Consider the following 22,891-nt stretch of genomic DNA (forward strand, 5'->3'; position numbering starts at 1 on the left):
CACAATATTGAACTGTTGTCTCCCTCTTGTGGCCGTCAGCTTTCTCTCCATAACATCTACAAAGCTGCTGAAGCGACTCCTGAACAACTTGCTGCAATAGATAATTAATCAGTAATGAGTGAACTTAATTGGAAATGGCCTCATTATGAAAAACTTGGTTCCATTCTCCAGCTGTAACGTTTGCCTCAAATATCATGAATCAAATCAACAGACTGCATCGGTCGTGACTACACAATGTTTTACTGAATTCAAGACAAACTCCACTAGTTTAAACCTCCAGCAGAAACAAACAGAGCGACAAGGACTAAAACACAACAACAACTCCGCTACATCATCTGTGTTCAGCCGACATGGAGGAAAGCAACAACACAAGTGAAGAAGAAAGATGTTTTCAAGCAGGAGGACTCTTTGTTTCAGTCCAGGTGTCATTTTACTTCTTCATCCTTCATCTAAAGCTTGAACAAATGAAATTATTGATCATTTCTTTTCACGCCACCACACATTATCAGCCTGACATTCAGACTAAATGATCATTTCTCTTCCCCATTTTAAGTCATTACACACTAATCATGCTGAATGGATCTGGGCATCGATCAAGAAGTCTGGATTTAGACTAACATATAGATGGTTATTTTATATTTGTTTTTAATTCCCACAATAGTTTGAACAATGATCTAATGTTTGTAGTGCAGCTGTAAGGTGTTTAATGTGAGTGAGAGACTCTTTTCTGTTCCTTCTTTTGAGGATATGTGCTGTTAAGTGAGTATTAGTGGTGAACTCGTTCATATTGTCTACATGACAGTGTTCTTGATTCCTGTAGCACCTTTAAAAACAGAGTTTGCATCGAGCAGAAGCAGGAGAGTCAACAAGTCAAACTGAAGGAAACCTCGAATACGGTGAAGTTAATACGAGAAGGCAGAACAGAAAATATTAAAACACAAAAAGTCAGTATTTTCTGAGCTTGTGAGGATTTAACAGTGTTACTCGGAGCATCTAGTCGTCCGGCTTCGTATTTAAGGTGCAATATCTCAAACTGACAGAGATACAAAGACGATAATCAACTGGACTCGAGGACTCGGTGTTCTAACACCTGGTTCACCTTGGATATAAAATATGTTTTCATAAAGAACAGTGCTTTAAAAACTCCTGACTGTCAGAGAGAAGTAAACTAAAACCCTCAGTTTCCTCCAATCATCCCCGTTGACCTGCACGCCGTGACACGTGCAGGTGTCCAAGTCTTCTCTGTGCTGCTGACCTCATGAGCTCCTCTTCACCTCCACCCTGGATTTATTATCCGGGGATGAATGTGTTGACGTGTGGACGGCCACACTGCTGCTGCTCAGCTGCTTCTCTTCCTCTACAACACAAGAACAGGGACGTTGAAGTGCGAGTGACCTACGTTGCGTTTGTATATGTGTGTGTATATTGTGTTGTGGATGACACTAATGAATCAATTACTGTGTGAAATGAAAGTACTCTGCATCACAAAAGACTCACATATCACATGGAGGAGGTGACAAACATGAGGCTCTGAGGATGTGCTGCTACAAACTGGTTCTGTTACAATTAAACATGTGAGAAATATCAGCGTCCTGCAGCTTCAGGCCCAGTTGTGAAGCTTTAAATGTTTGATAGCAATGTTTTAAGAAGTGTAGCATCATTCTACATACATTATGGCCTCTCTCAAACAATCAGTTAGCAACGTTGTGACACAAGTCGAGCTGTAATCAGACATTACTGGGTTGTAGTGCATCAGCTGCAAAGAAAAATCTGCTAGAACGTGCAGAAATGTTCATTGTAGGAGGTTTATTGACTGGTTATTGGTTGTCTTTGTTGACTAATTAATTTAAAGACAATTCTTTTCTCCAGGGTGTAAAGATAAGGCCAGAGGAAAAAGGTTCATTCAGATAAAGGATCAATACCAGAAATGAAAATGTAGTCATGATCTACACACCCCGATGCAAAAGGAAAGCAAAGGATGTAATTTTTTTTATTTTTGAAACATGACTATAAAAGCTTTAGAGATCATTTATTTTGTTTATTCTTCAAACAACTTTAAAGGGACAGAGATGAAAATTCAGTCACTATCTACTCGCCCTCGTGTGGATGGAAAGTTCGCTGATTAGTCAAATAAAACATTTCTGGAGCTTCACAACAAACTGTTGCATCATTCTGCCGAACAAGCGAAACATAAAATGGCTCCATACATCTTGTTCGGCGTAATCCAAGTCTCCTGAAGCCTTGAAACGCCTATTTTCCACAACATTATTTTGCTGTGAAGCTCCAGAAATGTTTTGTGGACTATGAAATTTACAAAGCGGGTAGATAAAGACTGAATCTTCTTTTTTTTCGGTGAACTATTCCTTAAAATTTGTCTTAAGCTAGAACCAGAAATAAAGTCTCCCGGCTTTAAAACACAAATGTTATCGTAGAATTCAAAGTCATGTTTGAAAATAATGACTTAGATGTAAATTTCTGTTTTAAGCAGCCGCAGCGTCTCGTGTCTTCGGTGTCGCTGGCTCGACTCGGCCACAGCTTGTATTATTGATACGCTGGCTCAGTTATTCAGGTCTCCAATCTGGTCCAACAACAGAACAGAATCAAGACGGGACAGAACAGATTCTGGTTGGATCATCTCTTCTGCGCGTCACATCGCAGGTTTCAACATGTTTTCTCTTCTATTCTTGTGTTTTAACTGCGATTTGTGTTGATGGATGTTTGGGGTTTTTTTTCTTGTTGTTGAGGTTCTGGATCTGTTTCATTAGAGCATTTTTATAGGTGGACACATAAACAATCAGCTATTCTACTTTGTTTTTATTGTGTTGACCATATTTAAGTGGTTATAGTGACGTCAGACTTCTTCCTGTTCTGATCCATGGTGGTATTTTTCTCTTTGTGTCAGTGTTTCCTTCTTGTTTGTGGTCTTTGTGTTTCAGTTATTCTTCTAAATCTGTGTCACTTTTAAATATGGATGCAGATGAACAATGGAGGCAGACCTCCCCCTCTCCTCCTCCTCCCCCTCTCCTCCCCTCCTCCTCCTCCTCCCCCTCTCCTCCTCCCCCTCTCCTCCTCCTCCTCCTCCTCCTCTCCTCCTCCCCCTCTCCTCCTCCTCCTCCTCCTCCTCCTCCCCTCCTCCCCCTCTCCTCCTCCCCCTCTCCTCCTCCTCCTCCTCCTCCCCCTCTTCCTCCTTCAGAGTACTTAAACATGTCGTGGTCGTGTGTTTACACTCACTCTCCTCCTCCTTCGGAGACGGACAGCCATCCTACAGTGGTAACCCGGTTGCCATGGTGATCCTCCTGCAGCATAGCAACAACCTCAGCACCGGGCACAGCTCCGTGTCGGACCCCGCCACCGGCGCGCTGAGCCGGGCGGGTCACACCGCGGCGGCCGTGGTCCTCGGGTTGATCCTGGTTCTGGGCTTCGTCGGTAACTTCCTCGTGCTCCTCGTGTTCTCCCGGTTCCGCTGCCTGCAGACTCCCGCGAACCTGCTGCTGGTCAACGTCAGCGCCAGCGACATGTTGGTCTGCCTCTTCGGGACCCCCCTCAGCTTCGCGGCCAGCGTCAGAGGCAGGTGGCTGACCGGGACCTACGGGTGCCGGTGGTACGGTTTCTCAAACGCGCTGTTCGGTGAGTGAGTGAGTGATGGGTGCAGGTGCTCCAACATGTGACCTCACCTGGCCTGAAGGCAGAAATACCTGTGCAGTGCTGGGAACAGGAACCACTTGATTAAATAGTACTTGAGAAAAAGTCTTAAATCATCTGATATTATGGATCAAAAGTAAATTACACATGTATATTTTCATATTGTACACTATAGGCCGACTGATTATTAACCTCACAATTTATCACATCTAATATTATGTTTGTTTTTACACGACTCAACAATAAGTTATTAGATTAATACACTTATTGAATATTGAAGACCAAACAAAAAAATACAATAAAAATTCAGATGTCACAGAATAAACAATCCAGTGAGACATTAAAATGTCCCAATGTCTCTAATTTTGATTAGAAGAAGAAAAAAAAAATGCACTTATTTGTGTCTAATGCAACAAAGTAATCTGCAAATGAACAAGTAATTTAAAGCGATCAAATGGATGCAGAGGAGTAAGAAAGTAGAACATTTGCCTCTGAACTGTTCCAGAATGTGTTCATCACTGCAGCATGGACCGATACTCTCTCTCTCTCTCTCTCTGGCAGGTATAGTGTCTCTGGTGTCTCTCTCCCTGCTGTCTCTGGAGAGATACTCTGTGGTGCTGCGCAGCGCTCAGCCGGACTCCTCTCAGTACCGCAGGGCCCGGCTCGCCATCGCCGCCTCCTGGTTCTACTCGCTACTCTGGACTCTGCCGCCGCTGCTGGGCTGGGGCAGGTCTGCACCGTCCTCACTGATCACCTCTCTCATTGGATCATTCAGTCATTCAGTAAAAACTTAGAAGTGAGCGCTTTAAGATGAGAAACGTATGATGAGATGAAATCAAAGCTTGTGTCGTGTCTTATTCTGGAGCAGCTACGGGCCGGAGGGTCCCGGCACCGTCTGCTCGGTCCAGTGGCACCAGCGCTCAGCCCCGGCTCGCTCCTACATCAGCTGCCTGTTCATCTTCTGCCTGCTCCTGCCGCTCCTGCTCATGGTCTTCTGCTACGGCAGGATCCTGCTGGCTCTGCGGGCGATGGCGAGGCAGGTGAGCAGCACAGGTGACCTCTGACCTCTGAGGCCATGTCACATATCTTCAGTTACCTTTTCTAAACAGATATTTTGGGACGTGACCTGTGTTGTCTGTGACCTCTAGCTTTACCATTCAAAGCTTCCACCTGTGTGTGTGAACATGTGTGTGTGTGTGTGTGTGTAGGTCAGCAGGATCCGCTCTTCATCTGAACGGAGGGAAGGTCGTGTCCTCGTCACGGTGGTCTCCATGGTGTCATGCTACCTGTTGTGCTGGATGCCATACGGAGTCGTTGCGTTGCTCGCGTCCTTCGGCCGGCCCGGTGTGGTGCCGCCTGCCGCCAGTTTGATCCCCTCCCTGCTGGCAAAGACCAGCACCGTCCTCAACCCTGTTGTCTATGTGCTGCTCAACAACCAGGTAACAACAACAACAACACACCCCCGAACAATCAGAGGGGGACGAGCCTGAGTTAGCCTGCAGCCTCCAGTAGCTCGTCAAGCTGCGAGGTGAAACTGTCTCATAATGATTCTGCTGCCTCTTCTTCTCTATTTGTGTGTCCCACAGTTCTCCAGGTGTTTCCTGTACATGATCAGGTGCAGCTCAGAAGCCCCGCCCACTCCGGTACACCACAGACTGCCCAGCAGCAGGGGGGTGTGGCTTCACACTCACAACCTGGCAACACAGGAACAGAGGACAGTTGCTGCACAGCAGCCCAGCCTGGTGCTGGAGGCTCAATATGCAACATAGAGGTCAAAGGTCATTTCTTTAAAAAAAGACATTACATTGTCTTTCATTCTGTTTCCTTCTTCTTTGTTGTTTTATTGATGGATCTATTGATCAGGCGGGTCGATGGAGCTTAACTTTGAGTGTTTCTATCAGTTTTTCACAGCAGCAGTCCGACGTGTTTGTCAGTCTGTGTTACCTCAGGCCATTAAACTTTACAGCAGCTGTTGCTTGTTTTTCGATCAAACCATGTGGATATGCAAGTATAGTTTATTTAAAATGTAATATGAAATATTTTTTTTAAATATTGCTGTGTCTCACTTCAGGGTCTGCCTCCTCTGAAGGACGATCTACGCCACGCGATGTCGCCATTTTCTCTCTCAAAGAATCCTGGGATATGTGAGGCTGTGAGGGATCGTAGCGGTGCGTCCTCCAACAACACGGAAAAGAAGCCTTTGAACTGGGACGGCTTTTATGCAGCGTTGTGGCATAACTGACCTTACAATGCTCCTCTGAAGGATTCAGACCCTGAACTGAGACACAGCATGTACTTGTGTATTTGTGTGTCTGCTCCACAGGAGGGCGCTCTGACCGGCTGATGAACATGCATTGATTTAAAGATGAGTGTGCGACTGGATAACTAGTGAACAAAATATCTAAACAACATCATACAGGTGACATTTAGACTCTTTTTTATTATCATTATTCGTGTTGAACAATATACAACATTTAAAAAGCCTCAATTCAGAGTAAACAACTTTACATTCCTGAATGAATGGTCGACACCAAAATAATTTATTAAGAAAATAAACATACGTCTTCAAAAATATACAGTCGTTATGCTTCATGAACACTGACTGGACTCTCAGTAAGTGTAGCACTGGTCTAAAGACACATTCACATTTGTGCTGAATCATAACAACCGACAGACATGTTGAAATATTTTCACGTACGAGGTGAGAGGACGCATCGAACTGCAGTGTAATACTGTCGGTCCACTGTGGAGGAGACGCGAGAAGCAGCGAACTTCTTCGAGCAGGTAGTTCACGTGTGATTTTAGAGCTGAGATATCAACACCAAACCGCCGTAACGAGTCCGTATTTTAAACGCTCCACCTGTGCACAGACATTACCACTGCACTCAAGTCTTACAAACAATTCAAAAAATACACATGGAACAATTTAAAAACTTTCCTGTGAGGATTCATTACTGGAAGTCCGTGTTTAAGGTGCATCCTCATCGTGGAACGGTTTCGTTTAACTGGGGTGTGGAGCGTCTGTTGCTTTCAAACTCTGAGGAGAGAGAAGAAGAAATGGTCACTTATGATGGGAAATATCATCGAGGGGAAAACAGGAAACCTTAGAGGATCATCTGCGTGACTGGAGCTCAGGAGGGAGGAATACAACACAAGTCGAAAGGAGGTTGAGTACTAAAACCAGACATCTAACACATCTAGCCATGTTCACTGCAAACTTTCTGTGCGATGCGACAGCCGCTCTCTTTCAAAGTATTATTTAAACGAAGCAGTGAACCAGTGAGACATTTCTCTTCTTTCCCTTCTCTGATGAAAAGTGCACATATCTGATGAATACGTGAAGGCTCGGCACAGTGTTAACACGGAACTGTTTGACAAAGACGGACAGAAAAGTTTCTTATTTTTAAACATGTGTCACATCACTGTGCCTGAAAGAGGAAACCTTCAGCGTGAACACGCGGGTATCATATTTCCATCTCGGCTGATAAACATCCGTGACGACTGTTGAGTCATTTCACATCTGAATGGCTGTTATTGTTCTCCAACGGACGACAAAAGATATTGTTTGTGTTTTCTTTTCTTTTGTCCAGTGTGAATTTATATTATAAACATTCAAGTCTGTCTGCGTGTCATTCGTTACAGTTAATGCCAAGTGAAAATAAAAAGGTTTATCTTTGTTTGATAAATTCTTTATGTCAATTTAATCTGAAACAACGGAATTCAAATACAATTTTAAAAATCGTATTAACATCAGGTAGAAGTCAGCAGTGCTGAAATAAATATGTGATAAACTGAAATAAAACTAATGAACAACAACTCAGATAATTAATTCATCTTTTACCAAGAAAAGAAGGAACACTCGCAGGTTTCAGCTCGTCACACGTGAGGATCTGCTGCTTTTCTCTGTTTAATATCAGTGATGATTAATTCACGATGAGATTTGAGCAACAAACTTTTTGGATCAGTTTTTAATTGACGTCACCTGTGAGTAGTTGGCCGGATATGCTACAGGTTCTGGTCTGGTGTAGTCGGGCGGGTTGGCGTGGGGGTCGTAGCCCAGGCGAGCCAGCATGGGGGCGATTTCAGCCATGTCACTCAACACGTCAGAGGGAATGTGTCCGACCCAGTTGGAGAGGGCGTCCGTGTTCACCGGCTTCATCACCTGGTCTGTGGAGCGCTCCACCCTGCACACACACACACACACACACACACACACACACACACACACACACGAATCTGTTTAATTTAGGCATTTTAAATCTTCCATACTTATCACCCCCTCCACCCTAAAAAAAATAAAAGTGTGTTAATTTTTACGATTCAGAACCAAAACATGCCACATTCTGTGATATTTAGCAGGTTTGTGTGACTCATAATGTGCCAACTGTTGCATAACTGATCAAAATGAGGATTTTAATTCCCCCAGAATTTGGCCTAATTCCTTCAAACACACGCCAGGTTTGGGTTTTTTTATGGTAGGAAGCAGCCAAATCTGCAGAGCTCAACTTAAACCAAGTGGAGCAGAACAAATTAAATCGTGTACGGAGGAAGTCTGTAAGCTTAACTTGACCTTAAAAGTTTGTCTGCATCATGTGAAAACTGCGGCTGAACGCAGACTCAAATACAAAACGTGGGAATCTGCTTCACAACCTTTTTTATGGTTTATTATTAAAGTTTGTTGTTTTTAGATGTTAAATATATCAATATGAAATAAAGGCTTTTGGTTTTTCTGGTAACATTACATATGTGTAAGTCAGGAGAAGGCTTTGAATACTGAATACTTAAATAAATACATTTTTAAATTTGTCCTTATTGTCAGAACATCTTATTAACTCTCAGGTTTTTTTTTAGGTTTGTTAAATATTTCTTAGGTACTTTAAGTTGCATTTGGGGTGATTTAAGTATTTTTACATTTCTGGCTTGTTTAGGTCGTATAACTTTTAGTCTTTAAGGTCACATGAAGATATTTTTATCTGCTAAAAATATGCAGTGATGACACAAACTATTTAACTGTTTAATGACACAAATGAGTTTCTTTCAAACCTCCACAGTCGACAATCAGACAGAAAAAAAAACAATTCACAAGAGATTTAAGCTGAAATGAATCATCCATTAATTGATCAGCATTTCCACAGAAAAGAAACCAGCAACAATTCTGCTAATCGATTATTGTTTAAACCTTCAAACACCTCAATGATTCACCGGTTGAGCTTCTCAAATGAGAATCTTTGAGAAACTATTTTGTGTTTTGGATTGTGGGCTGGACAGAAAGAGACTCTATGAATATTTCACTTTGAGCTTGAGGAAATCATGATCAGTGTTTTCTTACATTTTATAGACTAAATAATCATCAGATAAATCAATAATGGAAATAGTCACTGGCAGCGTGACAAGAGGCAGATACACCGGTCTGTCCACTAACCGTCTCCTCAGATATGACATGTTGTGTTTGCCTCTTGTTATGAAGCTTTTGTTTTCCATGGCAGTAGAAACCTTGACACCTGTTCTCTGAGGGTTCATCAAAATTGAAACAAACTCAAACTCCTCCTCATGTTTTTACTCATACAAAGTTCACACAGGTCTGAAACTCTGTGAAACTTCAGACGAGGAACACAAACTGCATCGTCTGATAACACAAACTCCAGGTGTTTTTTTTTTAGGATTTTAAGATTTAACACCTTTAACACCACATGTGGGGGATATCTCGTCAACTGTGAACCAACTGCATATTTATTAATGAAATGCTGAATATTCTGCATGTTTTGGCTAATCAGCCTTCATCAGGAGGACAAACTGCAGGAATAAAACCTTTGTATGATTCAGTGACACGAGTCAGGTTTTGTTATTGACTCTTAGAACCCGAGGACGCCTTCAGGAACCAACCTGAATTTAAGACAGTGTTAGAAACGTTTATAATACTGAAATGAAGAAAATTAGAAAATCAATAATGTAAGAAGGACAAAGTAACATCAAATATAACTGTTGATGCATCAGAGGCCAATTTAAAATGGGTGAGAGTGAGGTGTATAAGAAAGGTTTCATATCTCTACAAAATAAAAATGCAAATATTTCGAGGCCTGCAGAGCAGAACTGAAGGCACACATCCTACATGTGGACGTTTCAGTGTGCAGATAGTTTCAGTTTAGTGTGCTGAGGTCAGAGAGACGTGCTTCTGAAACTGCCACCACCACAAGAGAAGTGAATACAATTGTGTCAATGTGAATGTGAACACACATTTGAAAAAAAATGAGACTAGCCTGAAAACCTCAAGCACATACAAGTGAAAGCAACTGCATGGCTAGATAGCACTGGGGCGTACAGATAAGCTGGGTGCACACACACTTCAGATACTCACTTGGACAGAGACACGCCACCAGCTTTTCCAATCAGCTCCTCGTGGTGCAACACTGACGGGTCCCACTGCAGCTCTAGGAAATGAAGCAACTTCCTCATTTCCTCCTCTGTGTGGAGGACGAGCTGCTCGTAGCGGACGGGCAAACATCTGGTCTCCCCGGCCGCCTGGCACTGGCTGAACATGGTCTCCACCGCGCTGCTCCACTTGGTCAGACAGTCCCTGTAGCTGGTCAGGTCGAAGCCGGAGATGGTCACCTGTGAGTGGAGGGATCATATAAAACACAGGAGACCAATCAGGACAGAGTTAACACAGAGGGGAAAATCAATTTGGTCACAACAACTTGTTAAGAGGTTGGGAAGCATGAGCCCCGTGAGGACGTTCGTCTGCCTGCAGCCTGCAGATAAGAGACAGAAACACAGCGTACCTTGCGTGATATCATGGAGTGGACGGTCGCCCGCCCGTCTCTCAGCATGAGCACAAATTTGGCTTTAGGGAAGATGCGCGACAGATATGAGAGCGACTTCAGGGCAAACGGATCCTTGTTGCAAAGGCGAGGTGCCGGCTCCCCGTGGCCAACTATCACCTGAAACACACACGAAGAAACTGATGACCACCAGAAGAAACGCCGGAGCTGTTACACGCAAACATATCGTCTTTATAATCAGGATACCAAGATCGTTAATATTCACACTGAGATGTCAAATGTAAAAGTGTCACTTACAGTAAGAGGAACACTTATCCCATTTAAGAGGAACATATATATTTAACCCAACACAGTCTGGTTGTTACCACACATGGAGACATTTATATCAATTATTTAGCAAAAGTCTGACAATATTTTAACAAGTTGGCAAACACATCTAGTCTGAAACATACTGACATTTCCCACATTGATACATCGAAAAATACTGATATTCTACACCATGGTTGATACCACAGAGTAACACTAACAACACTGAGGGCTTAAAATTCAAAATAAATACACCCAGGCTTGTGTACTGTGTGTCAAGAACATCAGCATCTAAGTGAATGTGGGTTAATGTGTGGACAGATTAAACAAACACAAATATTGATCCCGCTCAGTGTTTTTGTTGAGCTAAACTTTATTATCTGATCTGTTTCCATCATGCAAAGTAGTAGTTTTTATCCAAACTGTGTTTTATTTTGGAAGTTTGTGTAAAGCAGCCTTTTAAGATTTGGTTTAAAATATAACTTTACAAAAACAGGGGTATCGATAATTTGATTGACAGACAAACTGATCAGCAACAATTTTGATATTAGAGTTTGTTTTTAAATGTTTTAAAGAAAATATACCCTGAAGTTCTTGTCCCAGCTTATAAAATGTGGAGAAATATTATTTGTGTCTGTCATATCATACAAAATGTAATATTCATGTTCTTCAGACAAAACAGAACAAGCAATGTGAAGACGTCACTTTCGGTTCTGAGACATTGGGTCAAGCATTTTCATACAGTCGCAGCTCTGAAGCCGTATTTTGGTTAATATCTTAAATCTCGTATCTACAACAGATGCAGAGGTGTGTTGACCAGCAGGCTGAACCAACCGTCTCACCTCCAACAGGAACGCTCTGACTGCAGAGTCCAACACCTGGTCAGTGACGCCGGCCTCGTCCAGTCGTATCCTCTCCTTCACCGAGCGGCTCCAGGTGGCCCGCATGGCTAACAGGCGTGGGATCACTCGGGTCTCTTCGCCGCAGCGCACATGATTGTGGGCGTCCAGCATGACACGCATCAGCGTCGTGCCGCTCCTGGGAAAGCCGCCGATGAAGATGAGGGGCGTGTCTTCGGGGAAGTGTTCAGTCAGGGACAGGCTCTGATTGGCTGAGCCCAGGTTGAGCTCCATCCACCGATACCGATGGCTTTTTCGCGGGCACTCGATCCCGTTCATGCCCAGGTAGACCAGGGAGGCTGAGCAGAGGAGCACGCAGCCCAGCAGAAAGCTCGATCTGGTGTTCCTCATGGTTGCTGGGTGTATCTGAGATTCAGATTCATAAAACAATAATCGGGGGGCACCTGAGGAGGCTGCCTGCTGGAGATCTGAACGTGTCTGTTTATTATATTCCAGCAAAGGTCAGTTCAAGCCTGGACAACGAGGACAGACTGAGGCGATGCTGAGGGAGGCCTGACAGAGGCGGAGTCAGGTCTTTATATTCAGGTGTGCTGGGGAGAGTCCTCAGTCCTCTGCAGCTCCTCAGCCGTGGTGTCGAGGAGCAGGATCCAGGCCCGCCGCGCTCCACAGCCGGCCACGTCTCTTACACATCGTTCCAGCCTAAAACAAGAGACGAACACGTCACACACCTCCGTAACACCTGCACCAGAACAAATAATATTAATAATCATCATTTAAAATGTCTAAACATTAGCTACTGCCCTGCACGAGTGAGTTATTATCAGCAAGCAGCCGGATGTGATGGTTTGCCAGGAACACTTGAACACCCTGTCAGAGCCGCTGAAATTCATCCAGTTTTTGTTCTCAAAGCAACTACGATGCATCTTTCCTCTGGGGAGCCGCTAATTGTTGAGAGATATCAAAGCTCACTGTGGCACGCAGCACACACACACACACACACACACACACACACACACACACACACACACACACACACACACACTCCGGGATGCTGAAGCTACTAATTACAGTTTCCTCATGTTTACATTCACACTGGCAGTTTCTGCCACACTGAAGCACAAAAGCAGTTTGTTTAGCGTCGGATTACTTCTGACTACGTGCGCCGTTCTTCAACTTCCCCGTTTCTCTTCTGCAAAGTACATAACACCATCAATTTCAACAGCATAAGTTTGCCTCCAATTCCTCTTTTTATCACACAGCAAATTCAAAAACTAAAACTTGTGGGAAAAAAAAATGATTTCAGCGAATACTGATTTCACTACCGTGTTGGAATTACTTTTAAAGAAGGCACATTACAGCTCTGCAGCGCAGAAACAAACACTCAGCTCAAACAGCAGCTTCACTGACAGTTTTACTTCAGAAGCTCAGAGTAATTATGGACTACGTCTCCCTTTCTCTGAGGTATTCTGGTATTCGTCTTATCCGTCTGAATGAGGAGGAACCCTGCCTGACATCTGGATGCCACGTGGGGAACACTCCTTTCCCTGTGCTGGTGTAACTCCCCTGTAAAACTCTGTCCAGTGATCAAAGCGTGGAGAAGAAACAGCTGGATATGAGGACATCACGTCGGCCCGCCGGGATACTTAGGTGCTGCCTTAAGCCACGCTAAGCCCGGCAGGATCCACGAGCTTTACATGTAATTCTAATGCATTTCCATGCAGAGATTAAGCCACTTGGAGTTTGGAAAGAATTAGGCCAGCGGTTCAAGATGAGCCTCGCTGCTTTTTCTCTCTCTCTCCAAGTGTTTTTTTCTCTTTAAAGGGCTGGCACACCCAATTTAAGTCACAATTTAAGTGTACTTTCTCATTATTGATTAATGTGCCAGTTACGTTTTCAATAAATCATTTGATCTACAATATGACAAACAACACTGTGCTCATGATAACAAATAAATAAATGCTCATAATAATTATTTTAGGACGAAGACAAGCAGCAGATCCTCAGAACTGAGATGCTGGAAACGATGGCTAAAATGATAAATCAATAATAAATACATTTCCTGATTATTTCTCTCACCATTGATTATTCAATTAGTTGTTTCAGCTTCGTCTCATTTATCTTTGGTGTACATGTAGATGTAAATGTTTTGCCTCCACCCAAAAACAGCTACAATGAATCTAATTGTCTCTTCTTGTCTCTTGGTGCTCAAACTATTTAAAAATAACAAAACAAGGAAGCAGCTCCAACAAAAACTGTACAGCAGCGAGAGCCTGCTTCTAGTCAGAGATGTTGCTCTCGAGTTTATGTATTTATTTTATTTTAACACTGTGACACAAACACATTGTGTTACAGCCCAGAGGCTGAAGTATCGGAGACAGACGTCCGGACCGACAGATCCAAACCCAGCTAGACGCTACAACAGCAGCTTCTGCAAACACTCGCGGTGGATTCAAGGATCGACCTTGAGAAGACCACAATGTTTGCTGATCACAGACAAACACGTCTATAATAAGCACAAACCAGTGAACTGTGATAACAGTCAGTCGTGGCTGAGGTGGCTGGCAGGACAGCAGAAAGCTGACACATTCGACTGGAAGGTTGTCAGGAAACCCAAAGCCAGCGTCAGTTCACAGGAGAACACAAAGAAGTGTGAATCCATTACAGCAGTTTCCTTGAATACTCTTCAGTGGTTTCATGTGTACATGTACATCTTTCTGAGTTCATCTTTCTTAACTCTGTGCTGCGATGACAGTTTCCCCTCAGTGGTAAAGATGTCGAGTCAATCAAATATCCAAACCATCACATTTTACAACAAGCTGGTGGTTTTGTGTCGTTTCTTCTCCTCGCTTTTAAAATGATTATTGACATTTTTTTCTTGTATATACCCGGAAAAAAATTCAGTGTACTCTTTCTGATGCCCAATTGGAGTTACTTTTTGTGGCGTAAAGATCTGGAGACACTTTACTGGGTACTTATTGTTTCAGACTGTATTTTACTGCATCGTATTTTATTTTTCTGTGCTTCAATCTGTCTGGATTTCTGCTCTCTGCTCTTTGTTTTGGATGATGCACGACCCGACTTGGTCTTGACCAGACGGATTATCTCTGACCATTTATCCACTCAGGGACAATTCAGTCATCGTATGACCTGAGATGAACATGTGCATGTTTTCTGTGATCTGTTCTGGTATACTCAGTTATGTCTGTGTGCTTGTTTTTGTCTTTTGCATGTGCATTGTGAAAAAGGAACATTTCATAAATAATATATATATATATACACACACACACAGTAACATTATGTAGAAACTGGCATTTTGTGCAGTTTGGTGTGCAGATACAGATCCCAGGTCTGTAACTGTTAGTCAGATGTAATGCAGGTGCTAATCAATAATAAAACTCATTACATCATAACTTGTATATTGATGTAAACATGTGTGTAATGTTGTGATGCTCTCGCTGAAGTTACATGTGCAGAAACAAGCGGCTGAGACACCGTTCACCCTGTTACAAGACACTTTACCATCAACGCGGTTCTGAAGCTGCTGTTTAAAGGTTAAAAAGTACATTTTCAGTTGCAGCTGTTTCACCATCATTCAGTTCCTGCCTGTTGTTGCTGTGTTGCACTGACTGTGTGCACCCTGTTGAAATCTCCCACCAGCAGGTTTTCTAGAAAGCCTCCTTGTTCCTCACAGGAGGAGCAACAACACTGACTTCCTGCAGAAGGAGGAGGTGAAACTTCTGCATTCTCCCTTTACCCTGGAGGATCCCTGTCCATTACTGAGGCTGTTGCACTGTCACCCAGGTCGTCGTGTATGTTTGCATGCTCTCTCTGCAGGCTGCTTCCTCTCCTTGGTGAAAAGAAATATGTGTAATGTCTGAGCTGGAGAGCAAAAATATGTGGTGAACCAGGTGCAAAGAAGCTAAAGCTGTGTGTGGGTGTTATATGCGTGTGTGTGTGTGTGTGTGTGTGTGTGTGTGTGTGTGTGTGCAGAAACAGGATTATATCACGGCTGTGAAGGCCCCAGCAGCCGCAAACATCTGGCCTGGCTTACAGATGCATCTTGTCTGCAAATATGCACCCGAGGCGCCACCAGGTGAACGACCTGCTATCAGTCAAACCCCCTCGTGACAGACCAGCAACACCTCTCGAGCCTGTCAGGGTCCCATCCCCCCTCCCCGTCTTCACCTGGTGTACACACCCGTGTCGCTGTCTGTAAGGTAGCGAACACGCGCCGTGAATAAAATCAGAGCCGTTAAAAATGGTGTTCACTCACCAACGTCTGAGGGGGGAAAAAACATGAACCTTGATCCAGAACCAGCGGAAGGCAGCGGCTCCTGACCCGGTGTCGTGTCTCCTGCGGCCGGACGTGTCCCGGGAGGTGAACGCGGTGATGTCTGCGCCCGTTTTAGTCGTTTAAACACACGTAATTACACATCGTGCCGCCGCTGGAGCACCGAAACTTCACCGAGAGAAGCGGAGCCGCGTCGACGGAGCGAGGGAGCCGCCGGGCACGAGCGCAGCCAGGCAGAGGAAGCCGGGCGCTGATTGGTCGGTGAACGTTCTGAATGCTAAAACGCAGCTGCCTGGTCGATTCCTATTGGCGGAGCTGTTAAAGGGCAGTTCCGCCGCAGTGATGGGACGGAGATGTATGTATTTATTTATTTATTTATTTATTTTCACACTGGAGGCTAAAATTACTTTACTTCATCGATCGGTGTGCTCTCAGTAAAAAGCCCACAGGGGGAATTTAATCACAGTGTTGGATTAAGTTGAGGTTAGAGCCGCCTCGCTTCATTTACCTGCCTTTTCATCAGCAGGACAGAATTTAGTAACACTTAAAGGTGCATTATGTAGTTCTGACATTTTAATCAGAAGAGAAAGATCTTTATAGACTGATTTTTCTATGCTTTGTTGCCATTGACTGAATAAACAAACTGACCATAAAGGACAACAGAGTTTCATGCTGTTTTACTTTGTTTACATGTGGCGGACCCTGCCACCTTTCTAGCCACAAACAGTGTGCTGGTGACCTTGTTTTCCTCTGTAAACAGCTTGTTTACTCAGTAATGGAAAATGACAATATTTCAGAGTTTGTATTATTGAATTTCACCGTAGTCCAGACTGCACAGCTTTAAAAAGAGTAAATCACTGTGATGTCGTGGTCACAGCAACAGTCACTTCCTGGTAAAAATGTGACTGTTCATACAGTTTTCTTCCTCCTGACACCTGCGGGCCATTGTTCTGTAAGCTCCTCAGTTCTCATGCAGGGTGAGGCTCTGTAGTTTTGGGGAAGAATGTTTAATCCAAAGAAAAAAATCTTCATGTTTTACACCTTAACAAACTAAATAAACAAACTGACATAAAATGACAACACAGTTACATACTGTTTTACTTTGTTTATATGTGGCGGACCCTGCCACCTTTCCAGCTTCAAACAGTGTTCTGGGACCTTATTTTCCACTGAGCACAGCTTCTTCATTCACTTATGGAAAATATGAAAATGGCTGAATTTGTATTATTACCTCATTAAAATTCAGAATTTCTACATATTGCCACTTTAAGATCTTCAGACAGATTGCGGCCTCTGTGGAGAACCAAATAACATTGGAAAGCCAATAAATAAAACATTTAATAACCACTATAAAATCATGAATAAGTAATGAGAAACATCAATAATCTATGTAATGAGTGCGTATGAGTCCTGATGCGATAGAAGGCTCACGATTAAATAATTGTTAGAGAGAATAAATGTTGACTGTTTACAACATGATTTAACTCAAATTATAATCAGATCTCTTAGCTTTACGTATGTTGAGTTACTGTGTGCTATTATAATGACAGAGTGGACAGACACTGCTGAGTCAGCACTAATCAGAGAGGGCGTTTCCATCTCTGTGAATCAAATCAAATCAATCTTACTCATACAGCACAAACACATTGCCTCAGTGGGAACAACATCCTCATCCTTAGACCGACAGATACAAGGACACAGAAGGCAAAACACACACGGAGTCTGAAAAGTCACAACCAGGTTAATTTAATGGGACAAAAACTAGCTCGCACTAACTCACTCTCACTATCTGCATAATTAAAATCAAATTAAACACATTAACACATGCCAGCAGATGGGAGCTTTCAGGACCCTTCGACTGCTCACTTTGACACGGCAACATTTAAACTCTGGGACAGCAATTACTTTTTATTTTCATTAGCATGTATTCTATTAGTCCTAAAATAAGATAATACCACACAAAGCCATATTAAAAGTCCAGTGTGTTGGATTCATTGGCATCTGGTGAGGCTGCAGGTCCAACCTGCCAAGAACCCGACAGTCCCCTTTTAGAGGCAGACACCAGGAAAGAGGACCTCCCTCTACAGGTATTCATTTCTAAGGTAACAAAAACAAAGACTCCTAGTTTCAGGTGATTGTACACTTTTATGAGGATGGCAGTCTGTTAATGGTGGACCTTTGAGACTGCTGTTTGCTCTGTTCTTCAGTGTAATTCTGAGTCTAACAATCAGCCTCGGGGCTCCTGTATGTGCTGGTACCAAATCAGCGTCTGTGACTTTTACTTTTTCCTCAGTGTATTACCTCAGCAAGGTATTACGACTCACAGGAAACTGATGTGATACACTAACAGGAAGCTCAAAAGAAAAAAAAAAAAAAACAGCGTATCCTTCCTCTGCTACCTCACGACATCCCAGCACAGAAAACACGAGCTGACCCAGATCCTGTAGATGAAGAGTTTATGTATCAGTGTGCGGCTCATATCCTGTGTTATCTCTGCGTGATCAGTGAGAACGATAACTGTCTCAGGATGATTAACTCTTTCCTATCACTTCTGAAGACGACAACAGACCCAAGATAACCTCCTAAAATGGCTACATAAACTGCGTGTATGATGACTAACGTGATGTGTTTATGGCATTTCACAAGCGCTTTTCTACCTTTGTGTTGCGTTCACAGACCAACAGGACGACACAGAGAGGATGCACTGAAGAGTTTTTTCTTGCAGCTGAAGGTGACACCACCACCGTCTGGCTGTAAAATGCTTTTGTGTCCAAATTTAGCAGCGGCTCTTCGGTGAGCTGTGCTGCTGCAGGCTTTCCTGTCAGCATATCTTGTGGTGTGTTAACTTCCCTTCTACCTGACCGTGTCAATCAAAACGACAAAAAGCCACAGACACATTTGGCATGATATTAATTAAAAATATAGCATTAATAAGAGAAAACAATCAACTCTTGGTCCATACTTTCTACTCTCTTTCTTATGTCGCCACTCTAATAACACCATCTGACCTTATATTTGTGCTGTGTATCAATGCAAATTCGACTGCATGACTGACAGATATTACAGCTTGGAAAAACATACACACGCCAACACAGAAGAAAGTGATTATTAATAATTAGTCGGAAACCAAAACTACATCAGGTTAACAGCAGACAGTCTCTGCATGAACCTCAGCTGATGTGATATACAAATCAGAGCAGCAACACGCTCAGTTCTGTAATCATTTTAATCCCTCACTCCAGTTCTTCCTCCACAGTATGAGTCATTTCTGGCCTGTCACTGTGTCATGACTGTTCGCCGGCTTCCTCCATCTCTGCATCTGCTGGAGCTGCGTTCTCCTGCTCCGGGTCACCAGGTAGGGCGTCAGCGACCGTCTGGATGAGCTCCTCGATCTGCTCCTCCGATAACCGCTCCTCACTCTCTTCCACCATCTGAGCACAAACGGAATATGACGGCACACACTCATCAGTGTCGTTTATTAAAAATTGCATTAAGTTTTATTTTATCGTCCTTGTTCTGTGCCTTACATGTACACATGAGCACTAGTTGTGAAGAATAAAGAGAGGTACGGTAACAACATGTTATAATAGTTATTGGTGACACTCACAAGCTGAATTTCCACTGCTGTCTGTGGCCGGTGGTTCAATAGCTGCAGTTTTTCTGCCCTGACGGGGAAATAATATCAATAACTACATCGTACAGTACATGTGTTTATATCTAATACTGTTCATTTGATGTAATTTAACATCTATGCCTTCGTGAGATCTCACTGACTTTGTGAGTTTGTGAGGCATCATGGTGGTGAGGAAGTCTTTGACGATATCTGGGCTCTGCCTGCTGCAGGGCATCTTCGACAGGTACTTCAGCGTCTGTATAGGAATGCAGAGGAAACCGCTGTAACAGTGCACATCTGACACAGCAGAGTCATGGAGCTGGTTTAAATCAGTGAGGAGAGGGAGAGGACATGTGCCGACCTCATACATGATGGTGTTGAGGTTCTGCTGCCCGGCGCTGTGTTTGTTCTTCCCGCTGTCCTTCCTCTGTTCCTTCAGGTCTGTGAGGAGTTTGAACACCTGAGAAACAAACAGACAAACCAACCTGAAGTGAAATGGAACGGTTTACACCTCTTGACTGGACAGAGCAAAACGATTTACTATGAAACAGCGGGATGTGACATGTCACCTTACCTCGTAGTTACTGAGCATAGCGGCGTTGGCATTCTTCCTGAAAAGAATAAATAAATCAATTTTACTAATGCAAGCTCATTTCTTGAGCTCCATAAACTGTTTTGTGTACTTAATCAGCTGTTAGAGCCTTAACCGGTTTTCATTTAGTGATTGGAGTTGACTCAGGTGTTACTGAAGTCATCTGAAGACACCTGAGCCACATCCAGTCACTGAATGACTGCAAAATGTGCCTGAAAGCTCTGAAAAAAAAAAGCTTAGATTATTTTGGGTACACAAACATAAAAAAAAGTGTGAAGGATTACATAGATACATATGCTACCCATCCACTTTACAGAGATACCCAGCCACTTTACATAGATACTCATCCACTTTACAGAGATACCCATCCACTTTACATAGATATCCATCCACTTTACACAGATACCCATCCACTAGCTAAGGACAGCTGCAACTAGGAGCAGTAAGCAGTATTTCTGGAGACACACGGTCCCCCGTGTGTTTGGACTAGATGTAGCCATGTGCCCCTTTTCAACAAGGCGCAATATGTAAGATTTTGGTTGAAAACAATCCATTTTAACACAGCATCTACGTTCTGTGCTCCAGAGTTGTATCTTAACATATTTTTGAACAGGTTATAATTCGGTGATGTTCGGCTGTGATCAGCAACATGTATGTATAATGTGCCGACACCGTTTCCCCCCCAGGATCAATAAATTATCCGAAAACTGTGAAGAAAACGTAGCTGTTGTACTTCTAATCACGATATTTGACTACAGTTCAAATGAAAAACGCACAGCTGCCAAATAACAAACTCACTGTGCTGAACGATTCTAAATTAGATTTAAATAAAACTCACACTTCCATTTCGCCAGGCTCTGGTTTGGTCCGTCGCAAAAACTACCCGTGTGGAAAACAAGCCGACGCAAACGTTCCGATGTCGCCAAGCTGGACTGACCGCCAGAGGCGGTGCTTCAGCACTGAATGTCTCCATCTCGCGCATGCGCAGGTCGAGTGTTAATACCAACAAAGTCACCCGTGACCCCTGACGATACCGGCTAGCCTATATTTTCCGGTGACGTCAGAGGATCTGTTCCTTCTCATCTTCTCGCTTTGCAGGTAGACGTACATCAGTGAGCTCTAGCTGAACTAAAATGTGTACTTCACTGCTACTTCGTCGCTGGTAGCCCTGCGACAACCTGTCGGAGCTGCGAGCTGCTCGCCCTCCAAGGGCTGCGACGAGCTGAGACGTGAGGTTTGTTGCGGTTTGCCACGGACACCCCTTCGGATCACCATCGGTTCGTCTCTACAACTGGCTGAGTATACCGGACGTAGTGTTACGTTTCCTTTGGGTATCTCTTTCTTTGTTAAATAAGGTTGATGAAGGCGCTGTACTCGCTCCCTCTCCTGACATTTGTGCTATTAGTTACAGGCGCTAGCGTTAGCATTACCTGCCGGACCTAGCGTCTGTGTAATCGGTACAGCGCTGATTGTACCCGCTTTCCGTTGTAGTCTTTTATGTCAGTGAAGCCAGCGTACTCGCTCCCTCTCCCGATATTTGTGCTGTTATTGGCGGGCATTAGCAGCTAGCGTTGTCCACTTGACCTACTGTCTGTGTAATCGGTCCACCGTTGGTTGTATCCGTTTTCCGTTGTACTCTTATATGTTGGTGAAGCCAGTGTACTCGCTCCCTCTCCCGACATCTGTACTACCGTTACATCTGCGAGTAATCTGTACAATTTGTACCCGCTTTTCGTTGTAGTTTTCCCGTGTTGGTGAAGGCAGTGTGTGCGCTCCCGCTCCCATCATAGGTGTATATTATTATATTTTTTCTGTAACAGCTCCTGAGCTGTGTTTGTTTTCTCTGGCAGTTTTGCTGGCGTCTTTCGTTCGGCCTACTTCAGTTTTTTATTGTGGCACCTGCGGTTGGGCCCGTTTGGTTTGTTTTTCTTGCGCAGCAGCCTGACCCCTGCTGGTGAAGGCAGTGCTCTCGCTCCCGCTCCCAGCATCTGTTGTATTTCTCAGTTGGTTTGTATTTGAACAGTTGTCACCATGCTTGGTGACCACTCTTGCTCGGCCTGTCTGGCCCCTCTGCAGTCTGAAGATGGTCATGATATGTGTCCTCTGTGCCTTGGCCTCGAACACCTGAGGGAGGGACTTTCAGAGGACCCCTGCATGAACTGTAGCTTCATGCCCCGGGCAGTGCGTGTTGCCAGACTGGCTGAGGCTGAACACCTGCTGGGCCATGTTCCAGAGCCGGACCAGTTGACTCCAGCCCAGCGATTGCCTCCAGCACAGCCTAGCCGACCTAAACGTCGGGCAGCAGAGGCTGCAGGCGCCTCGTCCGGGAAGAGGGTCAAGGAGTCTAAACTGGCCTGAGGAGCTAAATCAAATGAAATCCCTCTTCCTAGCCATCCAGTCTGGGACTGGTGCAGTGAATGTGGGTGCTCCTGCTTCCCCTGCTGCAATGCTCGAACCAGAGGAGGATGTGCTCTCCTTGGCGGCTTCAGCCACTGAGTTCACTGAGTTCACTGACTATGGGGCTGATGTGGTCCCCCAGGATGCCTCCCACACCTCAGGGGCGAGCTCCCGCTCCTCAGCCCGCAGTTGCGGTGCGGGGTCCAAGGACAACTCTATGGGTGCCATCATTCGTATGGCCCTGGCCCGCCTGCAGCTGGATGTTCCGCAGGCTCAGCTGGCTCCCGCCAGTGCTTTCTTCAGGCGCGGTCCAGCCCTTGCCACCTTTACTGTGCCTCCGTCAGAGGAATACCTGAGGGAATTGCACACATGCTGGAGAGATACTAGAGCCCTCTTTCATGCAACATCAGA

At 44.2% G+C, this 22,891-nt stretch overlaps 3 protein-coding genes and 1 long non-coding RNA gene across 7 annotated transcripts; 1 reads left to right on the forward strand and 3 right to left on the reverse strand.

Annotated features, from left to right (window-relative positions):
* Nucleotides 1–388: 388 nt before the first annotated feature.
* Nucleotides 389–3,369, reverse strand: LOC119031031. The gene is made up of 2 exons (XR_005078492.1): nucleotides 3,232–3,369; nucleotides 389–1,357 (listed from the first exon to the last, which is right to left on the reverse strand). It is a non-coding gene; the product is annotated as an uncharacterized LOC119031031 (long non-coding RNA).
* On the forward strand, nucleotides 3,179–6,216 carry LOC119031024 (pinopsin-like). 4 transcript variants are annotated; one of them, XM_037119140.1, is made up of 7 exons: nucleotides 3,179–3,627; nucleotides 4,204–4,372; nucleotides 4,511–4,682; nucleotides 4,791–4,821; nucleotides 5,049–5,081; nucleotides 5,229–5,420; nucleotides 5,714–6,216. In XM_037119140.1, the coding sequence occupies exons 1-7, from the start codon at nucleotides 3,285–3,287 to the stop codon at nucleotides 5,788–5,790; spliced, it is 1,017 nt and encodes a 338-aa protein (XP_036975035.1). In that variant the 5' UTR covers nucleotides 3,179–3,284; the 3' UTR covers nucleotides 5,791–6,216. The 4 variants fall into 4 exon arrangements, with proteins under 4 accessions (XP_036975035.1, XP_036975031.1, XP_036975033.1 ...); XM_037119136.1 differs by having other exon boundaries at nucleotides 5,229–5,413; XM_037119138.1 differs by lacking the exon at nucleotides 4,791–4,821 and having other exon boundaries at nucleotides 4,851–5,081; nucleotides 5,714–5,855.
* Nucleotides 6,063–16,127, reverse strand: LOC119031025 (protein-tyrosine sulfotransferase 1-like). The gene is made up of 6 exons (XM_037119141.1): nucleotides 15,861–16,127; nucleotides 11,570–12,286; nucleotides 10,422–10,580; nucleotides 9,998–10,251; nucleotides 7,625–7,826; nucleotides 6,063–6,679 (listed from the first exon to the last, which is right to left on the reverse strand). The coding sequence occupies exons 2-6, from the start codon at nucleotides 11,975–11,977 to the stop codon at nucleotides 6,644–6,646; spliced, it is 1,059 nt and encodes a 352-aa protein (XP_036975036.1). The 5' UTR covers nucleotides 11,978–12,286; nucleotides 15,861–16,127; the 3' UTR covers nucleotides 6,063–6,643.
* Nucleotides 16,128–17,608: 1,481 nt separating this feature from the next.
* Nucleotides 17,609–21,045, reverse strand: LOC119031470 (calcitonin gene-related peptide-receptor component protein). Its single transcript, XM_037119970.1, has 6 exons — nucleotides 20,922–21,045; nucleotides 20,066–20,102; nucleotides 19,853–19,951; nucleotides 19,653–19,747; nucleotides 19,486–19,543; nucleotides 17,609–19,309 (listed from the first exon to the last, which is right to left on the reverse strand). Exons 1-6 carry the CDS (start codon nucleotides 20,927–20,929, stop codon nucleotides 19,163–19,165), a joined length of 444 nt encoding a protein of 147 aa, XP_036975865.1. The 5' UTR covers nucleotides 20,930–21,045; the 3' UTR covers nucleotides 17,609–19,162.
* Between the last annotated feature and the right edge of the window lie 1,846 nt (nucleotides 21,046–22,891).

The sequence above is a fragment of the Acanthopagrus latus genome, chromosome 13 (genome assembly GCF_904848185.1).
Source record: "Acanthopagrus latus isolate v.2019 chromosome 13, fAcaLat1.1, whole genome shotgun sequence".
Lineage (NCBI taxonomy): Eukaryota > Metazoa > Chordata > Actinopteri > Spariformes > Sparidae > Acanthopagrus > Acanthopagrus latus.

Bases quoted from the DNA above. Each gene is read 5' to 3' on its own strand.
- LOC119031025 (XM_037119141.1), bottom strand. From the start codon at position 11,977: ATGAGGAACACCAGATCGAGCTTTCTGCTGGGCTGCGTGCTCCTCTGC. The intron at 10,581-11,569 runs GTGAGACGGTTG...TGTGTGTTTCAG, and splicing joins TCAGAGCGTTCCTGTTGGAG to GTGATAGTTGGCCACGGGGA. The intron at 6,680-7,624 runs GTGACGTCAATT...CTCTCTCCTCAG, and splicing joins ATCCGGCCAACTACTCACAG to AGTTTGAAAGCAACAGACGC.
- LOC119031470 (XM_037119970.1), bottom strand. The intron at 19,952-20,065 runs GTAAGGTGACAT...TTTGTTTCTCAG, and splicing joins CTATGCTCAGTAACTACGAG to GTGTTCAAACTCCTCACAGA. The intron at 19,748-19,852 runs GTCGGCACATGT...ATTCCTATACAG, and splicing joins TCAACACCATCATGTATGAG to ACGCTGAAGTACCTGTCGAA.
- LOC119031024 (XM_037119136.1), top strand. From the start codon at position 3,285: ATGGTGATCCTCCTGCAGCATAGCAACAACCTCAGCACCGGGCACAGC. The intron at 5,082-5,228 runs GTAACAACAACA...TGTGTCCCACAG, and splicing joins ATGTGCTGCTCAACAACCAG to TTCTCCAGGTGTTTCCTGTA. The intron at 5,414-5,713 runs GTCAAAGGTCAT...GTCTCACTTCAG, and splicing joins GCTCAATATGCAACATAGAG to GGTCTGCCTCCTCTGAAGGA.